The sequence below is a fragment of the Tursiops truncatus genome, chromosome 4 (genome assembly GCF_011762595.2).
Source record: "Tursiops truncatus isolate mTurTru1 chromosome 4, mTurTru1.mat.Y, whole genome shotgun sequence".
Classification (NCBI taxonomy): Eukaryota; Metazoa; Chordata; class Mammalia; order Artiodactyla; family Delphinidae; genus Tursiops; species Tursiops truncatus.
Window position 1 is genome coordinate 32,987,136 of NC_047037.1, and position 27,512 is coordinate 33,014,647.

General features: G+C 38.3%; 1 protein-coding gene across 5 annotated transcripts in view; it reads left to right on the forward strand.

Annotated features, from left to right (window-relative positions):
• Positions 1-6,608: 6,608 nt before the first annotated feature.
• The window catches only part of TOPBP1 (DNA topoisomerase II binding protein 1), a 79,194-nt gene continuing 58,290 nt past the window's right edge, over positions 6,609-27,512 (forward strand). Inside the window, exons 1-10 of one of the 5 annotated variants that reach the window (XM_073803805.1) lie at positions 6,609-6,767; positions 7,408-7,498; positions 9,737-9,871; positions 11,335-11,478; positions 14,145-14,326; positions 15,557-15,753; positions 17,203-17,382; positions 18,108-18,295; positions 19,977-20,140; positions 20,289-20,539. In XM_073803805.1, the coding sequence (XP_073659906.1) occupies positions 7,415-7,498; positions 9,737-9,871; positions 11,335-11,478; positions 14,145-14,326; positions 15,557-15,753; positions 17,203-17,382; positions 18,108-18,295; positions 19,977-20,140; positions 20,289-20,539 (1,525 nt within the window). In that variant the 5' untranslated portion in view covers positions 6,609-6,767; positions 7,408-7,414. Of the gene's footprint in view, positions 6,768-7,407; positions 7,499-8,608; positions 8,697-9,736; positions 9,872-11,334; positions 11,479-14,144; positions 14,327-15,556; positions 15,754-17,202; positions 17,383-18,107; positions 18,296-19,976; positions 20,141-20,288; positions 20,540-27,512 lie in introns of those variants that run through there. The other 4 variants (XM_033855374.2, XM_033855376.2, XM_033855375.2 and 1 more) reach the window with 4 other exon arrangements.

The following is a 27,512-nucleotide window of genomic DNA, read 5'->3' on the forward strand; positions in this document are numbered from 1 at the left end:
CCAAAGACATCCATGTCCTAATCCCACAAACTGTGAATATGTTATGCTACATGGCAGGGGAGGATTAACGTTGCAGATGGAACTAAAGTTGCTAGCAAGGCAATTTGGGAATGAAGAGATTATCCTAAATTATCTGTGAGGGTCAATGTAATCACAAGGGTCCTTTAAATGTGGAAGAGGGAAGCAGAAGGGTTAGTGTTTGAATAAGGCAAAGAAAGCCTGCAGTTGCTGGCTTTGAAGATGGAATGGGCTGCAGTCATGAGCCAAGAAACGTGAGCAGCTCTAAAGCAGGAAAAGCCAGAAAATGGGTTCTCCTATGGAGCCTTCAGAAAGGAGAGCAGCCCTGCTGACAACTTGAGTTTAGCCCAGTGAGACCCATTTCAGACTTTAGTCCTACAAAACTGTAATATAATAAATCTGTTGTTTTAAGCCACTTAATTTGTGGTGATTGTTATAGCAGCAATAGGAAACTGATACACCTGGTATATTCTTTGGGACCTCTCTAAGGTGTAGAATTATATTTTTTGCCTCCCTTTCCACAGAACTTCAAATTGTGCCAAATATCTTAAGGGGAGAACTGGTCATTTATCAGGCTTAGTTCTCTGCACCTCCCTTCTCATTGGGATCTTGTCTCCACTTGTGTTTTTCCAGCCGTGAGACTGCCAAAGCTCTGCTAGCAGTAGCCCTCTGCTCAGGCAAAACCAGATACCTCTTACCTTGTACCAGGAAGTGGCAAATTCCCCCAAGGAAATGTGGTTGCAGAATGTCATCTCACCTCCCTGGTTTACCCCTTCCCTTTTCCAGAAATTTGGCACCTCTAATGTCTAATGCTCTTAAATAGGTTTTCTGGTGCTTTATCCACATCTAGATGTGCTCAACAAGAGCACAGTTCTTGAACAAGCTACTTCACCATTACAGAAGCACAAATGAGGACATTAACTACTAATTTTTAATCTTTATTTTTGAAGATTCTAGTATATTGTTACTGAATGAATGAATTTTACAAGTTACTGTGCTCACAACTGCTCTAACTCCTCATTTATTCATACCTTTGAAAGGAAATAGGGTCTATGAGGGCAGAGACCACATTCTTCTTGTTCAGCATGCTAACCCTAGGTTGGAAAACAGTGCCTGGTATAAGACTCAAAAAAAAAAGATCAAATATATGATAATTATTATGAATAAATGCATGTAAAGGATTGACTCAAAAGGAGGTTGAACAATCTTCTCTATAGGCCTGTGGACAAAAATCAAATAGGGTCAAGAGGTGAGCATTGCTCCTAAGGTTAATGATCTACCTAAAGCTAACACAGCCTAAATCCAATAGACCAAGATGCCCTCTGACCTCTGAGTGGAGCAAACTCTGGGAAATTCCTGTGTACCGGAACAAAGTCATATTGCAAAGGAAGGACATCCATAGTCCTAAAGCCATCTCTGTTGTTTTGGCACAATCTCTCTAACAGCAGAGCAGGAGGTTAGGAGATTGTATTGTAGGAAACAAGTTAAAGACTTCATTATGGCCTTTGGAAAATTAGGAATTTGTGAATTTATCATTAACTGTGTGCGAGGCACTGAGCTAAGTGCTTTTCAGATATTAATTTATAGCAACTCCATAAGGTAGGTGCTATTGTCATCCTCATTTCATACAGGAAGAAAGCGAAGTACAGAGAGGTTAAGTTACTTGCCGAAGGTCAGACAGCCAGTACATGTCAGAGCCAGCAATCAAACTAGGCAGCCTGCTTCCAAGTCCAAGCTCTCCCCATGTGGCCTCTGGCATTTGTCTCTGAAGCAGTTTCACTTTCCTCTTTCCAAGGCCCTTTGTGGTAATAAAAACAGTTTTTGAAGTGGCAGCACATTTGTTTAAACCCTGGCAACTTCAGAATTGATTAGGTTGGTACTAGTTGACATAACAGATGAAACTCCCGATCTCAATGGTTTAACATAATGGAAGTTGGCTTCTTGCTAATATAAAACCCAGATGGCAGCAGTGGTCTTGTTTGGTTGGAGAGGCAGGGATGGGGAGTTCACCTTCATAGCTCTGGTCAGTCATTCAGAGATCCAGGCTAAGAGATGCTCTGCCATTTTCAACATGTGGTTTCCAAGATTGCCTTGTGTATTGACATCTAGAATAAGGAATTGTGTAAGGCGGTACAAGAAGTTTCCATGAGCCAGGCCTGGAAGTGCTAAACATCACTTCTACCTATATTCTATTGGCTATAACTCAGTCACACGATCCCACGGAGATGCAAATAGGATGGGAACTGGAATCCCTGGTTTGGGCAACTTTGTCCCAGCAACAACACACACTATCAAAGAGGACCGCATACCTTGGGTCTTTTGTCTCAGTTTGAGTTTCCCCAGAAAGCACACTTTTAGACAAGCCTTTCTAAATGTTTTATTTGGTAAGTGAAGAAACAAAGGTTAGAGAATGGGGAAGGGAGACAGGGATAAGAAGGCATCCAAAGGATGTACTGACAGGTCAGTTATCACTGTGGAGACTGGGGCTTAATTCCACTGGGGAAACTCTGGGAGCCAGGGTAGAATATCCCATTAAGAGGCTTGCAAACAAGAGTCTTTATACTCGAACTTCTGTCAGTCATTGTTTGAGGGTTTTTTCCCATGGGTCATAAATCCCCTTGCCTTCTGGAATACTGTGCAGGCGGCTAAGCAGACTCCTGGTGTCAGAGAATGGCTTCATGCAAGGGAATGCAGGTGCTGGCAATTGGAAGTTTCCCAATATGTCTGTGAGTGGTAAGGCTGAGGGGATATGTATGGGATACTAAGGATCTGCTACACAGTCTCAGCCAGAGTCCACGGGATGGTCCAGTGACATGTGGACTAACAAGACCAGTTGTTGCCCACCCCTCACCCCGACCCAGTCGCATACCTGATATACAATGGTGGGGCAGGGACAGAATAATTACAATAAAATTCCTTTTCAGAAAGGGAAGGAGGGGAGACTCCTAGCTGTTGCTGATCCGCATTAACTTTGAAGTCCTACTGGTCAGGCATTGGGTGGTTCCTCTGCCTGATTAGATCCAGGTTCTGCTCTCTGAAAGCAGTTCCTTTGCTCATTGCTCTCCAAGGTCCCTGGCCCCTCCCTCTGGGATGGTCTTCCTTTTCTATCAATATTATCCTCTCTAGCCAGGTCTGGACGGGGTACTGAGGAGCTTGTGCTCCGTGGGGGCTGTATGACTTTTCACCCACTTCCGACTATGCAAGCTTGAAGGTTGCATAAAGTTTGAATACTCCGGATTTCTGGTTTTCTTCACAAAACAATGAACCTTCAGAACCTTAGTAACCTTCAGATCTATTTGCTCCCAGTCAGTTTCACACATACAAGACAAGGTCAAGGGCAAGGCCTGACTGATGAGGCTGGTGAAGATACATGAGACACGTTTATTATTCCATAGATAGCAAAAAGGAAGAAGTCAAAGGTGCCAGCTCCCTGGGTCCTTACCCACACACCAAAAAGGACGACACTGAAGGGGCTGGTGGCTGCAACTTGAGTTGTGGGAAACCCCATCACTGGGGAGCCAAATCTAGATGGTAGCTAAGTCGTTTTCTATTCTGTAGCTCTGTTCTGAGGGGAGTGGTGCAGAAAGCCCCACACTTCATCAGAATCTGGGAGGTGATGAGAAACTATCTGATGACAGCCTTCCAGGGGAGGCAGGAAGACAAGTGGGAGGTGGCCTCCATCCTCTCATGTTCCTGCAGGATCACAGAGTGTTTTGGCTCACATATGCTGCAATCCCAACCTTAGCCTGCATGGATGTGTGCACGTCTGCCAGGAAGCCATGGCAGAGCTGCTCCCCTACAGTAGCTGCCACACCACAGTTCTCTCCTGGACTAATTTTCATGACTGATTGCTATCCTTGGCCCCAAACCTTTCTCTCTCAATTAATGGTGCCTACTCAGCTTGGGTGGGAGGACCACACTCTTAACTAGGTCTTTTCCACGTGGATGGGTTGTAATGTACGTTTGTTCTGGAAAACCTCTCTTGGGTTTCTCTCTCACTTTTAGAGCCTAGATGCAGTCAGCTTTTCCAACCCTGCAAATCGCCAGTTTTGGACTTTTTAATTCCTTTTATTTTTTGCTTGCAAACAAGCCAGTTCTTCCCTGAGTTTACCACTTTCTTATAATGCCTAATTAAATGCAGCCAATAGCAAACAACACGTGCCACTAACATTCTATTTTACCTCCTCTTCCCAACACTTCAGCAGACTCAGTAGGCCTGTGTTCTACCTTCCACGTACTGAAGACAACAGTTTAAATAAGTATTTTGCCACTGCAAAGACTATTTCTGCAGCAAGAAAGATGGTTTACTAATCTCATTTTTAAATTATACATCCCCTTATTTGTACATATTTATTCATTTACAGCACTGGAAACAAATCTAAAACCCTATCCCTGAAAAAAAATCTACTTTTAGTTTATGTTCTAGTTTTCAGAAATCTTACGTAGCAAAACATAACAAGAAATACTCATATTCCCACCACCCATATTTTAGAAGTAACTATTTTGTCATATTTGTTTCCTGTATTTTTTCATTTTACAAACACATAAAGTTCCCTTTAATTCTACTCCAAGCAGGGTCTGGAGTGACTGGCTCCGCTCTAGGTGACAGAAGTGCCAAGGAAACAGGGAAGGAAGGGGGAAGTTAATGCCCAGACCCCAACTTCACAGGCAGCTGCCTGAGGACACATCACAACTAGTCCCGGCAGTCACCAATATCTTCATGGACCACAACCCATATAACCATTTTCACCTTTCCCTAAGGGACTGCTATTCAAGCAAACGTTAATATGCATCAGAATCATCCTGAGGGCTTGTTAAAACACAGAGCAGCGGCCCCATCCTGGACCCCAGCAGACCTGTGGTCAGACTCAAGAATGCTCACATCTAACAAGTTCTCAGGCGACGCTGATGCCGCTGGTCCAGACACCACACTACCTAGAGAACCACTGCTCTAGCCAATGCCCAAGACTAGGTACCTCAGGGACAGACACAGAACCTCTCTGCCCATGTGGAGACATGGATGGGAAAACTCATCACCTGGTCTCCTATTCTGAAGAGGAGGTCACTCCCCAGCTATTCAAAGCCAGCCACTAAAAGCTAAAGGGCTGATTTCATCTTCATCCTCCTCCTCTTCAGTAGCAGCATCTATGACTCCCCTCCTCCCTCTCTGAGGCATCCACTGGGCCCCAGAAATGTCAGGAACGGGCTCCTGCCCCGGTGCAGACATGGGTGGCAGTATGTGACAGGGAGCACTGCGGTGGGTCAGGAAGGGCAGGGGGGCTCTGCCCAAACCCAGGTGCAGCCACTTCCTGGCTGTGTGGCCCTGGGCAAGTCACACCGTCCCTGAGCCTCACTTGCCCATCTACGTGATGTGGCCAGCAATGTGCATGTTCTAGAGGACTGCCGAGCAGAGTGAGCAGAAGCAGTCCAAGCAGGAGCCCTCTGTCCACTGTGACATGCCCCACGACAGACCTGCTCCTTCACGATGGACTGTGGCAGTGTCATCTCTCTCTCTCTCTTTTTGTTTAACAACTCTACTAACTTTGGTTTATTTGTAAGGCTTTCCTCACTCCCTTCCTGACAACAGGCCTTTACCTTTGAGCCTCAGTGTTACTGATTCTGACTCACGTTCCACAGGTGTGTTCACACACTGCTGATCTTTGCCATCTTGAGACACTAAAAACAATTGAAGTACAGGTCATGAAACTGTCACATTACTCAAGTCCTGATTTTCTCAATCTCAGTAGTCAAGAATAAAATGAGGAAAAACGCTAACTAAGCAGTTTGTCATTGGCCGTCAACAAGCGGAGATCCTGCAGTCCTATTTCACCTCCTCTCCCCTGACCTGTGCTATTTGAACATTAGGTTCCATCCCAGAATCTGCCCAACACTCGGGGAATTACAGAGAAAGAAAATGAGATGCTCACTGAAGGGGGTGGTGTGGCACTCCTGAAGAAGTTGGCAAAGACCTCTTTGCACCAGGTGTGTAATTCACGTCATCCTGACATCTTTCTTCCCTTTAGACCTCTTGGCTGTGGTAGCTGGTGAGTACATTCGGACTATACTGGAGGAAAAAGAATCCAGTCCGCCAGTCCATGGAATCAAAAAGACTTGGATGCAGTCTTAATTCTACCACTTACTGTGACCTTGAACCCGTCATATACCTTCCCTAAGCCTCAGTTTTTACATCTGTAAAGTGGAGATACCACTATTTGCCTCACAGAGTTGTTTTGGATGATAATATATGGTTTCTCAGTATAAAATATTTATTAAAGAAACCTTTTTCCTGCCTATATTTTTTGATGTGCTAGGGCCTCCTCTAAGGAACTTCTGGCCTGCGGCCCCACCCGCTAGCCGTGGGCGCTTGGCCAGCTCCCAGCGGAGCACAGGCCCGCGCTTGCAAGCCCTGATCGCGAGGCTCCCACCTCGAGACTCCGACCTCAACGCTCCGGGTACCCCTTGCCCCCGGCCCAGCGCGCCACGCGCCCCACCCACCTCCGCAGCCTTACGTCTCCGCCCTCCTCCCGCAACTGCGGTGGCGTCACTTCCGCCGGAAGGGGCGGGCGCGTCCGCGCGGCTGGCGCGAAAGTTGGGTCGCGGTTCGGCAATTTCCGGGTCTGCGCTTGCTAGGGCCGGGGGCGCCGCAGGGGGCGGCGGTTGTGCGCCGGGCTGGCGCCCGACCCCAGCCGCCGTCCCACGGGCCGCGGAGCCCCCCACTCGCCGCCTGGAGACTCCCAGGCTCCACCGAGGTGAGTGAGGCTCGGAGTAAGGACCCAGCTCCCTCCCGCCGCCCCGCTGGGGGGTCGCGATGCTGCTTCTGGCCTTCCGAGCCCTGGTTTCCGGACCTTGTAACCGGCCCCTGGGCCGGCGGATAGGACTTAGACGCCGGAGAGGGAGTAACTGCGGCTGGACCGAGAGCCGGGCCTTTCCCTGGGACCTGGGGAGCTAGAGCGTCCGGCCTTTTAGGCGCCTGACTTTGCTGGCTGGCTTTCATGTTTATATTTGAAGTCCGTTTACTGAGGGCTGAACCTACCTCGAGGGCCGCGGATACCCACAGGGACCGATTCGTTCTGAGCATCCTTAAGCATAATGCAATTGAATGACTATTGGCTTAGGAGACTTAGCCCCAGAGCAAAGGTCCTAGATATATTCAGTTTAGCGTACATTAATTTCGTTCTCTGATTTGCAAGGATTGGTGTTGTCATCTTTTTCCTTGATTGTACCCACATTCCAGTGTTTGTTACAAATCGTAATGGACGAATTCATGGGCAAAGCCGGAATGTTTGTGCTGTGGCATTCTTGTCTTCGCAGAAGAATAGGTGCTTTAAAACATTTAACTTAATATGTAATGTGTTTTTGTTCTTGTTCATGGTTCCTTTATTTTGACAGTTCAGAAATGTCCCACAATGACAAAGAACCGCTTTTTGTGAAGTTTTTAAAGTCTTCAGACAATTCTGAATGTTTTTTTAAAGCTCTTGAGGTAAGACTACTTGAAAATGTCTTGTTTGATGCTGTGAATTCATTTTCTTGTTTTTAGTGTTTTTGATTTATTAGGCTTTTTTGTCTTAGTCATAGTTATTTTATTTTCATGATAGTTTTACTGTAGTCTACATTCATAAGTGTCTCATTGTTACACAGTTTTGAATTGATATTAGTATATCACTGTATTTTGGGGGGCTTGAAATCTTTAATGACATTTCTATTGACAGTGATGGACCTACTATTCTTGGAAATTGTTTTCTTTTGTCTACTAACCATAGACCTTTGTGTGTTGAAAAAATTTGAGTCAGTCCTATATTGGTTACACTTCATTTCTGTTGTTGTTAATTGTTAACTATGTCTCATTATGTACAGTATTATATTATCTAGATAGTGTAGAGCCTTGCTACTCACAGACCACAGTAGCATCACCATGGCCTGAGAGTTGGACCCCAACTCAGACTTACCAGTTGGAATCTGCTTTTTAACAAGATGCTGTGTACGTTAAAGTTTAAGGAACACTGTTGTAGCAGGTTTTTCTTTAAAGTTCATTCATTGAGCAAACAATTATTGAATGTCCATCATCTAAGAAGCACTGTTCTAGTACTTGGGATATATCAGTGATGAGATCAGGCAAATATCCATACTTTCTCAGAGCTTACATTCTATTCTAGCTGGAGGAAATAGACATTAATCAGACATATAAATGAGTAAACTGTAATGTTAAAGGTGCCAAGTGCTATGGGAAGAGAAAAACAAAGCAGTTAAGGTGTTCTGGAGGTTGTTTGTTGGGGGAGAAGGGAAAGTTACAATTTATTTTAAATGGAGTGTGATCAGGGTAGACTTTATGGAGAAGATGATACTTGAGTATACTTGAAGGAGGTGAGAAAATGAGCCATGTGGATATCTGCAGAGGAAGGTTTCAGGCAGAGGAAATAATCATACACAAACCCTGGGAAAGTGCTTGCGGTGTCTGTCCTGCTTTAGTGTGGCTGTAGTGTAGTGAAGAAGGGAGGTGGAAAGAATGCTAAGGTGTGCTTTAGAGAGTAAGAGTAAGGAGGTCATGAAGGGCCTTGTGGGCCATGGTAAAGACTTTGGCTTTTTCTTCCAGTGAGATGGAGAGCCACTGGGGGCTTTTAATCGGAAGAGTAACATGATCTGACTTAATCGTTTTGAAAGGATCACCCTAAGTATTTAATGTAAGGACTTCAAAATTTGTTCAAAAAATATTCGAGTGTTTACTGGGAGCCAGGATATTTTGGCAAACAAGATAGATCATGAAATTTTCATTCTTAGAAGGGAGAGAGACAAAAACAGTATGTGTATACGTGTGTGTGTGTGTGTGTGTGTGTGTGTGTGTGTGTGTGTGTATATATATATATATATATATATATACCATCTATGTTATTTTTCTTCATAAAATACACTAGAGGGATAGGGAAAGAATATTTTAGAAAAGGGTGATAAGGAAAGGCATCTCCGAGGAAGTGACATGTGAGCAGATGTGGTTGAAGTAAGGTAAGTCAGGTGAAGTCCTGGGGGGAAGAGTATTCCAGGCAGCGGGAAAAAGAGTAAAACCTCTAAATGAGGTCATGCTTAGTTTGTTCTAGGTTGCAAAAGAAAGCAGGAGTGGCTAGGGAAGAGGGAGCAAAAGGGATTAGAGGAAGAAGGTAAGTGTGGGGAGATAGGCAGGGGCCAGACTCTACGGTCTTGTAGGCAATTATAAGAAACGTGGATGTTATTCTGAGTGTGGTGGGAAGCTGCTGGAGGTTTTTTGTTTGTTTGTTTGTTTTGCGGCACGTGGGCCCCTCACTGTTGTGGCCTCTCCCGTTGCGGAGCACAGGCTCCAGACGCGCAGGCTCAGTGGCCATGGCTCCCGGGCCCAGTCGCTCTGCGGCATATGGGATCTTCCCGGACTGGGGCACGAACTCGTGTGCCCTGCATCGGCAGGCGGACTCTCAACCACTGCACCACCAGGGAAGCCCCACTGGAGGTTTTTAACAGGGTGACATGACCTTTTTTGTATTGTTAAAAAGATTACCAGGTGCTGGGTAGAGAACACATTTAGGGGAAGGGAGGGAGAAGGAACCACTTTGGAGACTTCTGCACAGGTCTAGTGAGAGATGACGGTTCCTTTCAATAGGAGAAAGGCTGGTTTTGAGATGGATTTTAAAGATAGAGTTCATAGGACATAAATACAGGTGAATTATTTCATATGCATTCTTACTTTTTCTTTCAGTCAATGAAAGAGTTCCAATCAGAAGAATATCTTCAGATTATTACAGAAGAAGAGGCATTGAAAATGAAGGAGAATGATAGATCACTTTATATCTGTGACCCTTTTAGTGGCAAAGTCTTTGATCATCTCAAAAAGGTTTGCTAACTTTTAGTGTGTTCTTTCAGGTAGTCTGTTTTTTGGTTTGTTTTTGCTTCAGTGGACGTAAGTTCTTTACTGATCATGAAGTATTTTGCAAATTATGAATTGAGAGGAATCCTTTGGTTTTGGAAGACCAGAATAGTATTTTTCAAGGTAAATCATATTACAGTAGGCTTTGGTTAGTATGTAATTTTTATATTTCAGGGAATTTAACTTCACTTAGAATAATTTAACCCTGTAGTAATGAAGCATTTTATTGATGAAGTTCTACTGTACTTAAACTCAGTTTGATTGCAAGATATATTAGGGAAAAATAGTAGAGTAGGAAAAGACTTCAACATAATCCTGGGTTACTTACTGTCTTTCCTGTGTGCTCTTGAATTTTAGTACCTGTACTTTGTATAGGGTCTGAAAAATTATATGCTAAAGGAAGCATTTGGGGGCCGAGCATTGCTAATATACCATTGAGCCATCTTATTTCTTTTTGTTGATTCTAGAGTCTACTGACTCATTACTTTTTTGGTGTCTGGACAAGAGAGAAGCATTGAAATAAAAGTAAACTGGCTGTAATTACATCCAGATTACAAAGAAGTGATTCTTGTTTGAAGGAGAAGAAAGCATAGAAGAGTAGGTAGATGCAGTACTATCTGTACAGTATATGGAAGGTCTGTGCCCACCTTTGCCAAAAGCATTGTTGGTCGTACCCTCCTTTTGGAAATAACACCGCTTGTAAGATAGAATCAATAGCATCGAAAACTCAGTTTTCTTATGACTGATGGAAAAGATAGCAATAATCATTTACCCTGTAGATATTTATATCGGTCATGCTTTGGTGACTTTGGCAGCTGTAGGCTTTTTAGCCTGGGTTGGATGTGCTGATGTTGAGCAAGATTGTCACGTTTCTCAGTTATCAATGAAAGTGATACCTTAGGAGAAGTCTTTGTAGGTCTTCCTTGGAAAGACATTGAGTTGCGAACAAAGTATTTAAAAAACAAATGTAGGAACTGCCTAGGATTATACATTTTTTGTAGCAGAATAGGTTTTTTACAGGGGGGTTAGTTGGGCTCTCAGCACTTTTTAACCGCTTCATTGGCTGGCTGCTTCATTTGAAAAGTAAATGGAGATATTTCCTAATTATTATGGCATAAGACTGTTACTCATATCTCCTATTGTGTTTGTTTCAGAAATTAAAATTTTAATGGCAATTTTGAGTGAGTGTGGCTTTTGGAGCTTATTTCTTTTGATAGCCTGCATTGTTTGATTTGCTTGTGTGTGTATGTTAACGTGTGATGTGTCTGAGAAGTTATATAATGGTTATTTTTTTTTCTTGTAAAAATTTGGTGGTTTTTCTGCAGTGGTCATCAACTTCTGTAAAGAATTGGTAAATACAGTATTACAAAATGTAATTTTATAAGACTGGAGGTCTTTTTCTACTTAGTAAACTTTCTCTGTTTTTGTAGCTTGGCTGCAGAATTGTTGGTCCTCAAGTAGTCATATTTTGTATGCACCATCAACGATGTGTCCCAAGAGCTGAACATCCAGTTTATAACATGGTTATGTCTGATGTAACCATATCTTGTACAAGCCTGGAAAATGATAAAAGGGTAGGTGTTGCAGTATTGAGTGGAATATCATGGTCAATATGTATGTATTTCCACACTTAACTTTTCACTGTGTAGGGTATATTTTGAAAGACCTTGACTTGGTGTTTATGACTGATAACTAAGTCAAGATGACAGTGTATATCTTTTTTTATTTTTTAATAAATTGAATACAGTGGAATCTTTTATTGCAAACTGGCTAGTTGAAGTTTTTTGTTTTGATTTAAAAAGGAAACTCACTTTTTTCCCTGTGTAATTTTCCCTTTTTTTTTTTTTTTTTTTTTTTTTGTGGTACGCGGGCCTCTCACTGTTGTGGCCTCTCCCGTTGCGGAGCACAGGCTCCGGACGCGCAGGCTCAGCAGCCACGACTCACGGGCCCAGCCGCTCCGCGGCATGTGGGATCTTCCCAGACCGGGGCACGAACCCGTGTCCCCTACATTGGCAGGCGGACTCTCAACCACTGCGCCACCAGGGAAGCCCCTCCCTGTTTGTTTTTGAGTCACATTTTTCCACCGTAGTTGCTTAATCTTTTAAAAAAGGATTGAGATTTACATATATGTTTTTATATATTCTATATATAATTTGTATATTTTTTTTCACTTTTTATTTTATTTTATTTTTTTATTTTTTATTTTTTTTAAACATCTTTATTGGAGTATAATTGCTTTACAATGGTATGTTAGTTTCAGCTTCACAACAAAATGAATCAGTTATATATATACATATGTTCCCATATCTCTTCCCGCTTGCGTCTCCCTCCCTCCCACCCTCCCTATCCCACCCCTCCAGGCGGTCACAAAGCACCGAGCTGATCTCCCTGTGCTATGCGGCTGCTTCCCACTAGCTATCTACCTTACGTTTGGTAGTGTATATATGTCCATGCCTCTTTATCGCTTTGTCACCGTTTACCCTTCCCCCTCCCCATAGCCTCAAGTCCATTCTCTAGTAAGTCTGTGTCTTTATTCCTGTTTCACCCCTAGGTTTTTCATGACATTTTTTTTTTCTTAGATTCCATATATATGTGTTAGCATACGGTATTTGTCTCTCTCTTTCTGACTTACTTCACTCTGTATGACAGACTCTAGGTCTATCCACCTCATTACAAATAGCTCAATTTCGTCTCCTTTTATGGCTGAGTAATATTCCATTGTATATATGTGCCACATCTTCTTTATCCATTCATCCGATGATGGACACTTAGGTTGTTTCCATCTCTGGGCTATTGTAAATAGAGCTGCAATGAACATTTTGGTACATGACTCTTTTTGAATTATGGTTTTCTCAGGGTATATGCCCAGTAGTGGGATTGCTGGGTCATATGGTAGTTCTATTTGTAGCTTTTTAAGGAACCTCCATACTGTTCTCCACAGTGGCTGTATCAATTTACATTCCCACCAACAGTGTAAGAGGGTTCCCTTTTCTCCACACCCTCTCCAGCATTTATTGTTTCTAGATTTTTTGATGATGGCCATTCTGACTGGTGTGAGATGATATCTCATTGTAGTTTTGATTTGCATTTCTCTCATGATTAGTGATGTTGAGCATTCTTTCATGTGTTTGTTGGCACTCTGTATATCTTCTTTGGAGAAATGTCTATGTAGGTCTTCTGCCCATTTTTGGATTGGGTTGTTTGTTTTTTTGTTATTAAGCTGCATGAGCTGCTTATAAATTTTGGAGATCAATCCTTTGTCAGTTGCTTCATTTGCAAATATTTTCTCCCATTCTGAGGGTTGTCTTTTGGTCTTCTTTATGGTTTCCTTTGCTGCGCAAAAACTTTTAAGTTTCATTAGGTCCCATTTGTTTACTCTTGTTTTTATTTCCATTTCTCTAGGAGGTGGGTCAAAAAGGACCTTGCTGTGATTTATGTCATAGAGTGTTCTGCCTATGTTTTCCTCTAAGAGTTTGATAGTTTCTGGCCTTACATTTAGGTCTTTAATCCATTTTGAGCTTATTTTTGTGTATGGTGTTAGGGAGTGATCTAATTTCATACTTTTACATGTAGCTGTCCAGTTTTCCCAGCACCACTTATTGAATAGGCTGTCCTTTCTCCACTGTACATTTCTGCCTCCTTTGTCAAAGATAAGGTGACCATATGTGCGTGGGTTTATCTCTGGGCTTTCTGTCCTGTTCCATTGATCTATCTTTCTGTTTTTGTGCCAGTACCATACCATCTTGATAACTGTAGCTTTGTAGTATAGTCTGAAGTCTGGGAGCCTGATTCCTCCAGTTCCTTCTTTCGTTCTCAAGATTGCTTTGGCTATTCGGGGTCTTTTGTGTTTCCATACAAATTGCAAAATTTTTTGTTCTAGTTCTGTGAAAAATGCCAGTGGTAGTTTGATAGGGATTGCATTGAAAATTTGTATATTTTTAAGTATCAATGTGTATGTAGTATATTAAAATATATAGTGTTTACTGTAGAACCAACATAATTAAATTCATGGAGTTGCAAGAGAGAAATGTAGGAAAATAATGTATATAAAGGTAATTATTCTAAAATTTAAACTTTATCTTCCAAAAAGTAGTTTCATTAATTATTTAACTTTATAGTGGTGAGAAACATTTGTGCATTCAAGCTAACAACAAAAGATGTTTATGGGATATTGTATAAAAAAATGGAAGAGATATTGTTTGTTTCAGTATTAACAGTATATTTTCTTTTGGGGCTATAGGAAGAAGTTCATAAATATGTACAAATGATGGGTGGACGCATATACAGAGACCTTAACATATCAGTAACTCACCTTATTGCAGGAGAAGTTGGTAGCAAAAAGTATTTAGTTGCTGCAAACCTGAAGAAACCTATTTTACTTCCTTCTTGGGTAAAAACACTTTGGGAGAAGTCACAAGAGAAGTAAGAAAGTTTTCAGATATTTTCTAGATTTGAATAAATGATACATTCAATCACTTTGGCACATTGTGGGTTTTCATAGGGGAGGTTTTATGGTATCCTCTTTGGATTTGTTATTAGGGGACAAAAATAGGATCATTACTCTTCTCTCCAATGAAAGCAAAAGGTAATCTACAAGCTCTTATTATCAAGGTATAAGTTGATAGGTGGAATGGGCTATGGGCTTTAGCATTAGCTACAAGGTAAGCAATGCTTTGATAATAAAATGGTTTTCAGAAGTAAACATTTATAAAATAGTTGAGAAAATCAGTGTGGCAACTGTAGCTTTTATGTTGCGTTTATCCTTCAATACTGTGCTAACATGTTAAGATGGAGAGTAAATTTTAGCCACTTTGGCATTCGTATTCCCTCCCAAAAAAGACATATTTAAGGTTGAATATAAACACATATAAGCCATTAACTGAGATGTGATCATTCAGTAAACATTAACTGAGCCCATTTTATGTACCTGGCCTGAGTTAGGCATTAGATATAAGTGGAGAGCAGAACAGGACAGCATCCCTGCCCTCATGGAGCTTAGAGCCTATTTCAAAGGATAGAATTGAGTTTCCATTAGAATTAGATTAACAACCAATAAGTCCAGGTACCACTGTTTGAATTAAACAGGCATTTTCCAGTCTTCCTTTCAACACCATCTAGCACATCCTAAACACGTCTCCACGTTGTGTTTCGTCCTAGCCTGTTTTGTCAGCACATCTGCCTAGCACGGCAACAGAATGATAATGATATTTTTGTTGGCATTCTGCCAAAAAGCATTCCTTATTATTTGTATAGTATAATGGAGGAATTAAAAGTCTGTTTTTCTAGTAGGCAACCAAGGAACCTTTGGGTTTTTAGGTAGAAATTTAGACTTATAATTTTGGAAAATGCACCAGTTTCACCAGCATGGATTTACAGTTAATGAAATATATATTTTCCCGTAAAACAGTTTTACTTGAGAGACTCTGAAACATTAGTTTTTATTAGAGACATGGTTTGAGCTACATGAGCAATTAGTATCATTTGAAGTGTGTTTATCAGTTTCCCTTTTCTTAATAATGATTAAAATCCTAAAAAATGAAAAAGCATTAGTGATATTTCTGTTGTTTGTCATTATTCTTCTGGTAAATTTAAACTATCTGGTATATTTAATATGTTAATGTTTTTTTCTTTTTTATTGTTTGTTTACCCCAGAAAAATAGTTAGATATACCGATATAGACATGGAAGACTTCAAGTGTCCTATTTTTCTTGGTTGCATAATCTGTGTCACTGGCTTACGTGGCTTAGACAGGAAAGCAGTTCAGCAACTCACAGTTAAGCATGGAGGTCAATATATGGGACAGTTGAAAATGAATGAGTGTACACACCTCATTGTGCAAGAACCAAAAGGTAAAACTGTTTCCCAAATGAACAAATGCAACATTTTCTACTATTTAACATTTTAAGATCATTATAGAATACCTTTTACTTCTGACATGTCATAAATCTGCTATGGTTTTTTTTCTTGCAAACATAGTTTGGTTTATAATCTTTAGAAAACTTACATGACTTCCCAAGTCTTTATCAGGTCATTGAATAAATATTAAAAAACAAAAATTTCCAGTGGGGTTTTATCTAAATTTATTTTCAGATCTTTTTTTGTTTGTTTTTTAAGTCCCCACACGGTTACCCAGTACTTAAGAGATGAGAGATTTGAATGAATAACAAGAAAGCTAATGGATGTCGCTAAATTACATTTCTTTCTAATTATAAATTTTAAAGGCTTGGCTTAGTTTTTAGTTGAATGAATCAACCTTACTCAATGAACTACAAGTTTTAACTTGAAGATGCACCTTGCAGAACATGAGACTACTAAAAGAAGAAAAATATATTACCAAGAAGAAGAATTCCTTAAAATTGCAGTTAATTTTGGTGTTCTATAACCTTTATTCTGGAGAATATTTTTTACCAGTACTCTTAAAATATATAAAAATTGATAAGAGCAGAGTTATATTAATATTTTTATTATATCTTTTTATATCTGTACTGTGTTTTATTAAGCTCCCTAAATAAGTAAAATTAGGGAAAAAATTAAAATTAATAATTGTCTTTAAGTGAGAACTTTGGGTATGGCCAATTATGATATTATGATTGTGAGTAAAGTTGATAACTGCTATTGGTTTTCTGAATCTAAAGACAGTACATCTCTCAGCTCTCATGAACGTCAAAGAAACCTTTCTTGTTTACTATATATTGTCCTCAGTTTCTCTATACCGTTTCAAAATACATTGTGTTAAAAAGTTTTTTTAAGGCAATAAAAGATACGTATTTTTAATATGACTTATTTAACTATTTGCCTCTCTATCCTGGACTTCAAATAGAATCCTGTTGACATAGGAATAGTCTCTTGAAAGTTGCTGTTTTTTATATTGCAGACATTTATAATTTTCACGGTTATTTTATACAGTTTATTAAACCACATAATTCTGTGAGTTATCCCCATGTTACAGATTAAGAAAATGGTTTAAAGAATTTAAATGATGGAGGCTGTACTCGAAAATATTGAGTTACCCCACAGTTGCCTCTGTCTCTGTGCAGTTTTGTAAAAGATAAACCCCCTCGCATAGCATCATAGCATGTGTATTTAACAACACATAGAAAATATAATTGAGCAATAACCTAATATATTACCTTTTAATACACTATAGCATACTGTTAAAAGTAAGAGTAATTGCTGGTAACTTTAATTTTGTCCCAGGTAGATTTTTTTTATAACCTGTCATTTAAATATTTCTACAAAGATTTTAATGGTTTGCATTTCTCTCTCTCTCTGTTTCTCTTTCTTAATGAACATAATAGGTCAAAAATATGAATGTGCCAGGAGATGGAATGTACACTGTGTGACTGTGCAGTGGTTTTTTGACAGTGTTGAGAAAGGTTTTTGTCAGGATGAATCCATATATAAGACAGAGCCTAGACCAGAAGCAAAGACTATGCCTGATACTTCAACTCCTACTGGCCAGATCAACACAACTAATAGTAAGTCTCTTTCGGATTAAAGTAAACAATCAGTTTTAAGACAGTCAGTTTTCTGTGTAAGAATTGATTTGTTAATAGGATCAGGGAGGTACAGTAGGAAATTCCATCTTTTCTTGCTATGCTTCCAGGTATAATTGTATAATAAAATAACCGAATTGTATTAAAAAATTAGTCCAGAACTCCTGATATTTCTTTTTATAATGAGTGCGTACTTTCATACCCTCATGTAATGCACAAGATTATTAAAGAAATTAAGAATGTTAATAAAGACTTAAGAGAATTAATTTTTTAAAACTTGACTGGCAGGTATTAGTACATTTTCTTTATTAGTTTGCTGCAATTGTTATAGATCATCTGTATTCATATAAAATTTAAAACCATTTCTGTTTTGGAGGTATTAATGTTGGCAATTTAACAAATGTTATAAATTTTTTTTCAAATGTAACTTTCCTGGACCTTAAAGCCAGCAACTTCAGATTTTTATTGGAAGCAAGTTACTATTAAGAGAATGTATTAAATATATTTTCATTTAAATAAGATATGAGCCTTAATTAGTTTCATTTTCCCTTTTCATACTTTGCCACCAAGATTTCAGTAAAAGCATTTGAATCTTACTTTAGAAATTGTTCATGGCTCTTTTTGTATAAGAAAAGTTCATGTGTAGGAAAATATGTAATCATAATTATTTTATCTCCATAAATTACATCTTTGTTTTCAATATGTAGGTTATGCTCTTTCAGATGTCAGCCATATTTCCAACATCAGTGCAAGTTGCATAAATGAATCAATATATAGTTCAGTTCTTAATAGCAAAGTGGAGCCTACACTTGAAAATCTGGATGTCAGTGCATTTCAGGCACCTGAAGATTTATTAGATGGTTGTCGGGTATGTCTTTATCATGTAATAAATGCAGTAAGTGATAATATACTTTAGTACTTGTAGCTTCACTTTGAAGACCCTTTAGAGTTGGGCTTGTTCCTCATTTACATAAGCCCTCCACTCTAGCTAAGCAGATGCACTCATTAGGCCATGTCTATCTTTTAGCTTAGGGGCTCTATGCCTGGGGTGTACCTTCATCTCTCATCCATTAAAAGTTCATATCGTTTTTTTCAACTCTTCTCTGAACCTTCCTAATAACTACCTTAATCTTTCCATCTACTGTGTTTTGAGAGCATTTAGTTTCTGAACCACTTAATGAATTTTTATTTATAGCTATCATTTATTAAGTGCTTATAACATACTAGACAGTGTGCTAATTATTTCATATACATTGTTGATACGTTTTATATATAATCCCATTTAATTCCCACAAATAACTCTAAAACAGATAATATTGAGACTGATACTTAGAGGATTAAAGTTCCTGTTCAGAATCTCACAGACATTAAGTAGCCAGACATCTACTCCAAAGCCTATATTCCTAACCATTAGGTGTACTGCTTTGTTTAATATCTCTTGGGCTATTTTATTTTTTAGTGTCTGAGTAACTATCTTATAAGTGCCTTTGATGGGATCATCATATATATATCTCCTAGAACTGAATACTTAATATATTCTTGTTTGTAGAATCAATAGGCTAAGCATTAATTCTAGAGTAGCAAAGATTTAACCTTATTTTATTGTTAAGGAAATTGGGCAAATTACCTTCCTTTCTATACTTTTAAAACTTAGCAGTTTACTAGCAGAACAGGAAGTGTGTTGTGTAATCTTTTATCTAGACTATACTAATTCTGAATATGACTTAATTATTCGTATAGAAAAACATATGATTCCTCATTTTTGTTAAAGTGTATTCTAGTGATGGAGGTTATTTAGTTTGGGATATAAATGCAGTTAGGAATAGATTGGTCATTAAGAAGTTTTTTAAAGACACGTTATGTAAAATAGAGTTGAAGAAGAAGAAGATTGATTAAATTGGTTTAAATACATACATAACCCCATCCGTGCCTCCAAAAGTATATATATACATATTGATAGTTAAAAATAAGTTACTGCTTACATATCATCCTAAGCATTCTGCTTAGCTCTTTGACTTAAATTTTCTTGTTTAATCAACTCTGTGAAAAAGATATCTCAATATATAAGTAAGAAAATTGGTTTAAAGAGTCTGAGTATCTTGAGCTGGTCATGTGGTTAATCATTGGCAGCTGAACCAAAATTTAAACCTAGCTTTTCTGAATTCAAGTGTTTAATGCCAGTTTATTTCTGTAATTACTTTAAAATTTAAAAGTGGTAAGAACAATTTAAGAAGCTACCTGATTTTAGAAATTGCTATGCACTAATGTTCAGAAGATAATTGAATTATTCTGGCTTCTATTTTATTTAAAGCCTCAGAATACTTATCAAGTAGTGTCTACTGTAAAGGGTAATAATGCTATGGGATTGTGAAGAAATGATAAAATTTTAAGAATATTTTAAAATTCAAACCTTCAGAATATACGTCACTTCTTAATGTATCTTAAAGTGTAAACAAGAGTTGTCTTATTTACGCACAATGGATTTAGATATATGCTTTTAATAAATAGGTTTCTATTGAGAGAAATAAGCCATTTTAAATACATTAATCTAAAGTAAATGTTTTCTTTCTTTGCAGATCTATCTTTGCGGTTTTAGTGGCAGAAAGCTAGATAAACTGAGAAGACTTATTAACAGTGGAGGTGGAGTTCGCTTTAATCAGCTCAATGAAGATGTAACTCATGTTATTGTGGGAGATTATGATGATGAATTGAAGCAGTTTTGGGATAAATCAGCCCACAGGTTTTGTCAGTTTTTAATTCAAAGCAATTTCTACTCTGTGATAATTTTTTTTAAATTGCATGTCCTGGCAATTATGTAAACTGCATGGCAAGTGGGATTGTGGTCCTTATAGTTTAAACTAATATATAACTATGTACTATTTTTGTAGGCCTCATGTAGTGGGAGCAAAATGGTTGCTAGAGTGTTTTAGTAAAGGTAATATGCTTCCTGAAGAGCCATATATCCATGCTAACTACCAGCCCGTGGAAATTCCAGTTTCAGACCAACCTGAAAGTAAAACAACCCTTTTAAAAAGGAAGAAGAGCAGCTTCTCTAAGAAAGACTTTGCTCCAAATGAAAAGCATGAGGAAACTGATGAAGATCTGCTCTCTCAATATGCGACTAATAACCCAACCATAGGTAAGAAAGAGTGATTAGTGTTTACAGTCATTAAATATTTTGGTAGCAGAATATATACATATGTGATTTCTGCCAGGTTCTCTAGAATTTAGTTAACTAACGTTTTTCTTCCCTTGAAGTTTTGTGTGTGTCACTTCTTTTTTTTAAGCAGGCAAGGCTAAGGGATTCTGGACCTTCTGACTCCCTCTTCTCTCTTCAACTCACTTGTTCCTCTTAGATCTGTTTTATACACAGGCATTACTTGGTTTGTGTGAGTTTGTAAAGCCCTGAACTTTTATTTTAACCTTGTAACAAATGCCTCTTACTTGGTAATTGTGCTCTTTGATGGGTATAATGCTGCACTGTAGACTACCATCTCAGGATGTAGTCTCAGTGTGGTAAGCAAAATTGCCAGTAAAGAGTTGTGGGCAGCATTTCTTATTTTTTTACTCTTTATACTTTGTTATTCTTCTCTCGTTTTGCCTTGTTCCCGCCCTCCACCCTTTTTTTTTTTTCTGTTGTGGTTTCATTTTGTTACAGTTGTTTCAATTATAGGTTTATTTTTTCTAATATATTTCATATCTTTCTAATTGTATTTTGTTTTCTATTCTTTGATATTGTACTGATCTGTCCCTCCCCTCCCCTCCCCTCCCCCATGAGGCTTACGGAATCTTGGTTCCCAGGCCGGAGGTCAGGCCTGAGCTCCTGTGGTGGGAGATCTGAGTTCAAATCTCTGGACTAACAGAGAACATCAGACCCCAGAGAATATTAATTGGAGTGACACCTCCTGGAGGTCCTCATCTCAGCACCAAGACTTGGCTCTATCCAACTGCCTGCAGACTCCAGTGCTGGACATCTCAGGCCAAACAACCAGTAAGACAGGAATACAGCACCACCAATCAAAAAAAAAAAAAACACAACAACAAAAAACTATGTTGCAGACGATGGAGCAAGGTAAAAACCTGCAAGATAAATAAATGACGACAAAATAGGCAACCTACCTGAAAAAGAATGCAGAATAATGATGGTAAAAATGATTAAAAATCTCAAAAACAGAATGGAGAAAATACAAGAAACATTTATCAAGGATCTAGAAGAACTAAGGAGCAAACGAACAGTGATGAGCAACACAATTACTGAAATTAAAAATACTCAAGGAATCAATAGCAGAATAATTGAGGCAGAAGAAGTGAGCTGGAAGATAAAATGGTGCAAGTAACTGCCAGGGAGCAGAATAAACAAAAAGAAGAATGAAAAGAATTGAGGACAGTCTCAGAGATCTCTGGGACATTAAACGCACCAACATTCGAATTATAGGGGTCCCAGAAGAAGAAGAGGAAAAGAAAGGGACTGAGAAAATATTGGAAGAGATTATAGTTGAAAATGTCCCTAACATGGGAAAGGACATAGTCAAGTCCAGGAAGCGCAGAGAGTCCCATACAGGATCAATCCAAGGAGAAACACGCCAAGACACATATTTATCAAACTATCAAAAATTAAATGCAAAGAACAAATATTAAAAGCAGCAACGGAAAAGCAACAAATAACATACAAGGGAATCCCCATAAGGTTAACAGCTGATCTTCCAGTAGAAACTCAGCAAGACAGAAGGGAGTGGCAGGACATGTTTAAAGTGATGAAAGGGAAAGACCTACAACCAAGATTCCTCTACCCACAAGGATCTCATTCAGATTCAACAGAGAAATTAAAACCTTTACAGACAAGCAAAAACTAAGAGAATTCATCACCACAAAACCAGCTTTACAACAAATGCTAAAGGAACTTCTCTAGGCAGGAAACACAAGAGATGGAAAAGACCTACAGTAACCCAAAACAATTAAGAAAATGGGAATAGGAACATACATATCGATAATTACCTTAAATGTAAATGGATTAAATGCTCCAAACAAAAGACATAGACTGGCTGAATGGATACAAAAACAAGACCCATATATATGCTGTCTACAAGAGACGCACTTCAGATCTAGGGACATATACAGACTGAAACTGAGGGGATGGAAAAAGATACTCCATGCAAATGGAAATCAAAAGAAAGCTGGAGTAGCAATTCTCATATCAGACAAAATAGACTTTAAAATAGACACTATTACAAGAGACCAAAAAGACACTACATAATGATCAAGGGATCACTCGAAGAAGATCTAACAATTGTAAGTATTTATGCACCCAACATAGGAGCACCTCAATACATAGGGCAAATGCTAACAGCCATAAAAGGGAAATCGACAGTAACACAATCATAGTAGGGGTATTAACACCTCACTTTCACTAATGAAGAGATGAAAAATGAAAATAAATAAGGAAACACAAGCTTTAAATGACATTAAACAAGATGGAAGAGATGAAAAATGAAAATAAATAAGGAAACACAAGCTTTAAATGACATTAAACAAGATGGACTTAATTGGTATTTATAGGACATTACATCCAAAAGCAGAAGAATACACTTTCTTCTCAAGTGCTCATGGAATATTCTCCAGGATAGACCATATCATAGGTCACAAATCAAGCCTTAGTAAATTTAAGAAAATTGAAATTGTATCAAGTATCTTTTCCAACCACAACGCTTTGAAACTAGATATCAGTTACAGGAAAGCAATCTGTAAAAAATACAAACACATGGAGGCTAAACAATACACTACTAAATAACCGAGAGATCACTGAAGAAATCAAAGAAGAAATCAAAAAATACCTAGAAACAAATGACAATAGAAACACCATGACACAAAACCTCTGGGATGCAGCAAAAGCAGTTCTAAGAGAGAAGTTTATAGCAATACAATCCTACCTGAAGGAAAAAGAAATATCTCAAACAACCTAACCTTACACCTAAAGGAATTAGAGAAAGAAGGACAAAAAAAAACCCGAAGTTAGTAGAAGGAAAGAAATCATAAAGGTCAGATCAGATATCAATGAAATAGAAATGAAGGAAACGATAGCAAAGGTCAATAAAGCTAAAAGCTAGTTCTTTGAGAAGATAAAATTGATAAACCATTAGCCAGACTCATCAAGAAAAAAAGGGAGAAGACAAATCAACAGAATTAGAAATGAAAAAGGAGAAGTAACAACTGACACTGTAGAAATACAAAGGATCATGAGAGATTACTACAAGCAACTCTATGCCAATAAAATGGACAACCTGGAAGAAATGGGCAAATTCTTAGAAAAGCACAACCTTCCAAGACTGAACCAGGAAGAAATAGAAAATATAAACAGACCAATCACAAGCACTGAAATTGAAACTGTGATTAAAAATCTTCCAACAAACAAAAGCCCAGGACCAGATGGCTTCGCAGGCGAATTCTATCAAACATTTAGAGAAGAGTTAACACCTATCCTTCTCAAACGCTTCCAAGATATAGCAGAGGGAAGAACACTCCCAAACTCATTCTACAAGGCCACCATCACCTTGATACCAAAGCCAGACAAAGATGTCACAAAAAAAGAAAACTACAGGCCAATATCTCTGATGAACATAGATGCAAAAATCCGCAACAAAATACTAGCAGACAGAATCCAACCGCACACTAAAAGGGTCATACACCATGATCAAGTGGGGTTTATCTAAGGAATGCAAGGATTCTTCAGTATACACAAATCAATCAATGTGATACACAATATTAACAAATTGAAGGATAAAAACCATATGGTAATCTCAGTAGATGCAGAAAAAGCTTTCGACAAAATTCATCACCCACTTATGACAAAAACTCACGAGAAAGTGGGCACAGAGGGAACCTACCTCAACTTAATAAAGGACATACATGATAAACTGACAGTCAATATCCTTCTCAAAGGTGAAAAACTGAAACCATTTTCTCTAAGATCAGGAACAAGTCAAGGGTGCCCACTCTCAGCAGTATTCAACATAGTTTTGGAAGTTTTACCCACAGCAGTCAGAGAAGAAAAAGAAATAAGAGGAATCCAAATCGGAAAAGAAGAAGTAAAACTGGCACTGTTTGCAGATGACATGATACTATACATAGAAAATCCTAAAGATGCTACCAGAAAACTATTGGAGCTAATTGATGAATTTGTAGAGTAGCAGGATACAAAATTAATGCACAGAAATCTCTTGCATTCCTATATACTGACGACAGAAAATCTGAGAGAAATTAAGGAAACACTCCCATTTACCATTCCAACAAAAAGAATAAAATACCTAGGAATAAACCTACCTAAGGAGATAAAAGACCTGTATGCAGAAAACTATGAGACACTGATGAAAGAAATTAAAGATGATACAAACACAGAGATACACCATATTCTTGCTTTGGAAGAATCAATATTGTGAAAATGACTATAGTACCCAAAGCAATCTACAGATTCAATGCAATCCCTATCAAACTACCAATGGCATTTTTCACAGAACTAGAACAAAAAAATTCACAATTTGTATGGAAACACAAAAGAACCCAAATACCCAACGCAATCTTGAGAAAGAAAGCCAGAACTGGAGGAATCAGGCTCCCGGTCTTCAGACTATACTACAAAGCTACAGTAATCAAGACAGTATGGTGCTGGCACAAACACAGAAATAGAGATCAATGGAACAGGATAGAAAGCCCAGAGATAAACCCCTGCCTATAATGGTCACCTTATCTTCCATAAAGGAGGCAAGAATATACAATGGAGAAAAGACAGCCTCTTCAATAAGTGGTGCTGGGAAAACTGGACAGCTACATGTAAATGAATGAAATTAGAACATTCCCTAACACCATATACAAAAATAAACTCAAAATGGATTAAAGACCTAAATATAAGGCCAGACACTATAAAACCCTTAGAGGAAAACATAGAACACTCTATGACATAAATCACAGCAAGATCCTTTTTGACCCACCTCCTAGAGAAATGGAAATAAAAACAAGTAAACAAATGGAACCTAATGAAACGTAAAGCCTTTTGCACAGCAATGGAAACCATAAACAAGATGAAAAGAGAACCCTCAGAATGGGAGAAGATATTTGCAAATGAAGTAACTGACAAAGGATTAATCTCCAAAATATACAAGCAGCTTATGCAGCTCAATATAAAAAAAAAAAAACCCAATCCAAAAATGGGCAGAAGACCTAAATAGACGTTTCTCCACAGAAGATATACAGATTGCCAACAAGCACATGCAAGGATACTCAGCCTCATTAATCATTAGAGAAATGCAAATCAAAGTTACAATGAGGTATCACCTCACACTTGTCAGAATGGCCATCATCAAAAAATTTACAAACAATAAATGCTGGAGAGGGTGTGGAGAAAAGGGAACCCACTTGCACTGTTGGTGAGAATGTAAATTGGTGCAGCCACTATGGAGAACAGTATGGAGGTTCCTTAAAACACTAAAAACAGAACTACTTTATGACCCAGCAATCCCACTACTGGGCATGTACCCTGAGAAAACCATAATTCAAAAAGAGTTAATGTACCACAATGTTTATTGCAGCACTATTTACAATAGCCAGGACATGGAAGCAACCTAAGTATCCATGGACAGATGAATGGGTAAAGAAGATGTGGCAATGTATACAATGGAATACTACTCAACCATAAAAAGAAACAAAATTGAGTTATTTGTAGTGAGGTTGGTGCACCTAGAGTCTGTCTTACAGAGTGAAGTAAGTCAGAAAGTGAAAAATACCATATGGTAACACATATATGGAATCTAAAAAAAAAAAAGGTTCTTATGAACCTAGGAGCAGGACAGGAATAAAGACGCAGACGTAGAGAATGGACTTGAGGACACAGGGAGGGGGCAGGGTAAGCTGGGATGAAGTGAAAGAGTAACATTGACTTATTTACACTACCAAATGTAAAATAGATAGCTAGTGGGAAACATCTGCCTAGCGGGTCCACCTAGAGGGTTGGGATAGGGAAGGTGGGAGGGAGACGCAAGAATGAAGAGTTATGGGAACATGTGTATATGTATAACTGATTCACTGTTATAAAGCAGAAACTAACACACCATTGTAAAGCAATTATACTCCAATAAAGATGTTAAAAAAAACAAAAAAAAAACTCAATACACAGAATGTTCTATAGAAAACTTTTAATATGATATCTGATATTAAAAATATTTCATTCTTATGTACCAGCAAACAGTTCAAAAATGTAATTTTAAGACAAAAATTATCAAAAAGAACAAATGAACATAATATAAATAGAAAACAAAAAATTAGGAATACTTATAACACAGCATGTGCAGGATCTTATGAGTGTAGTTATACTTTATTGAAAAACATTAAAAAAAGATAAAACTGTATGCTGATATTCTATATTCATGGAAAGGAAGAATTTTTCATTGTAAAGTTGTCAATTCTGCTCCAAATTATAAATTTAATAGAATCCCAACCAAATTCCCATACTGATTTATGCAAACTGACAAACTAATTTAAAAAATTAGAAGCAAAGGTCCAAAAAAGGGTAAGACACTTTTGTAAAGAAAATTGGAGAGTCCTTTTATTTCAGATATCAAAACATTTTACACAAAGTTATTATAATAAGATGGTTTATCACTGCAGTATCTCAATGGAACAGAATAAAAAGCTTAAACACAGATCCCCATTTAACAGACCCTTAATAAATGACAGGGGCAGCAGTGCAAATTAGTAGAAAAAGGATGACCTGTTCAATAAAAAGTTTGAAAACAAGTGATTATCCACATGGATAATCTGAACACTTCTTATCAAATACAAAAATCAACTCCATGTGGATTGAAGACGTAACGTGGGAAGGCAAAACTTTAAGACCTCTAAAACATATACATAAAAGTAACTTTATGACCCTCAGATAGGAAAACTTGTATAAAATAGAAAACCACAGACCACAAAATAAGATTGAAAAATCCAACTACTTTAAAGTATTCGTCAAATAACACTCAAAAAGATGCTCTACCTTATTAGCAGTCAGTTATAAGATTAAAACCACAATGAGATCCCACTTTACATCCATCAAATTAATAAGAATTTCAAGCCTTATG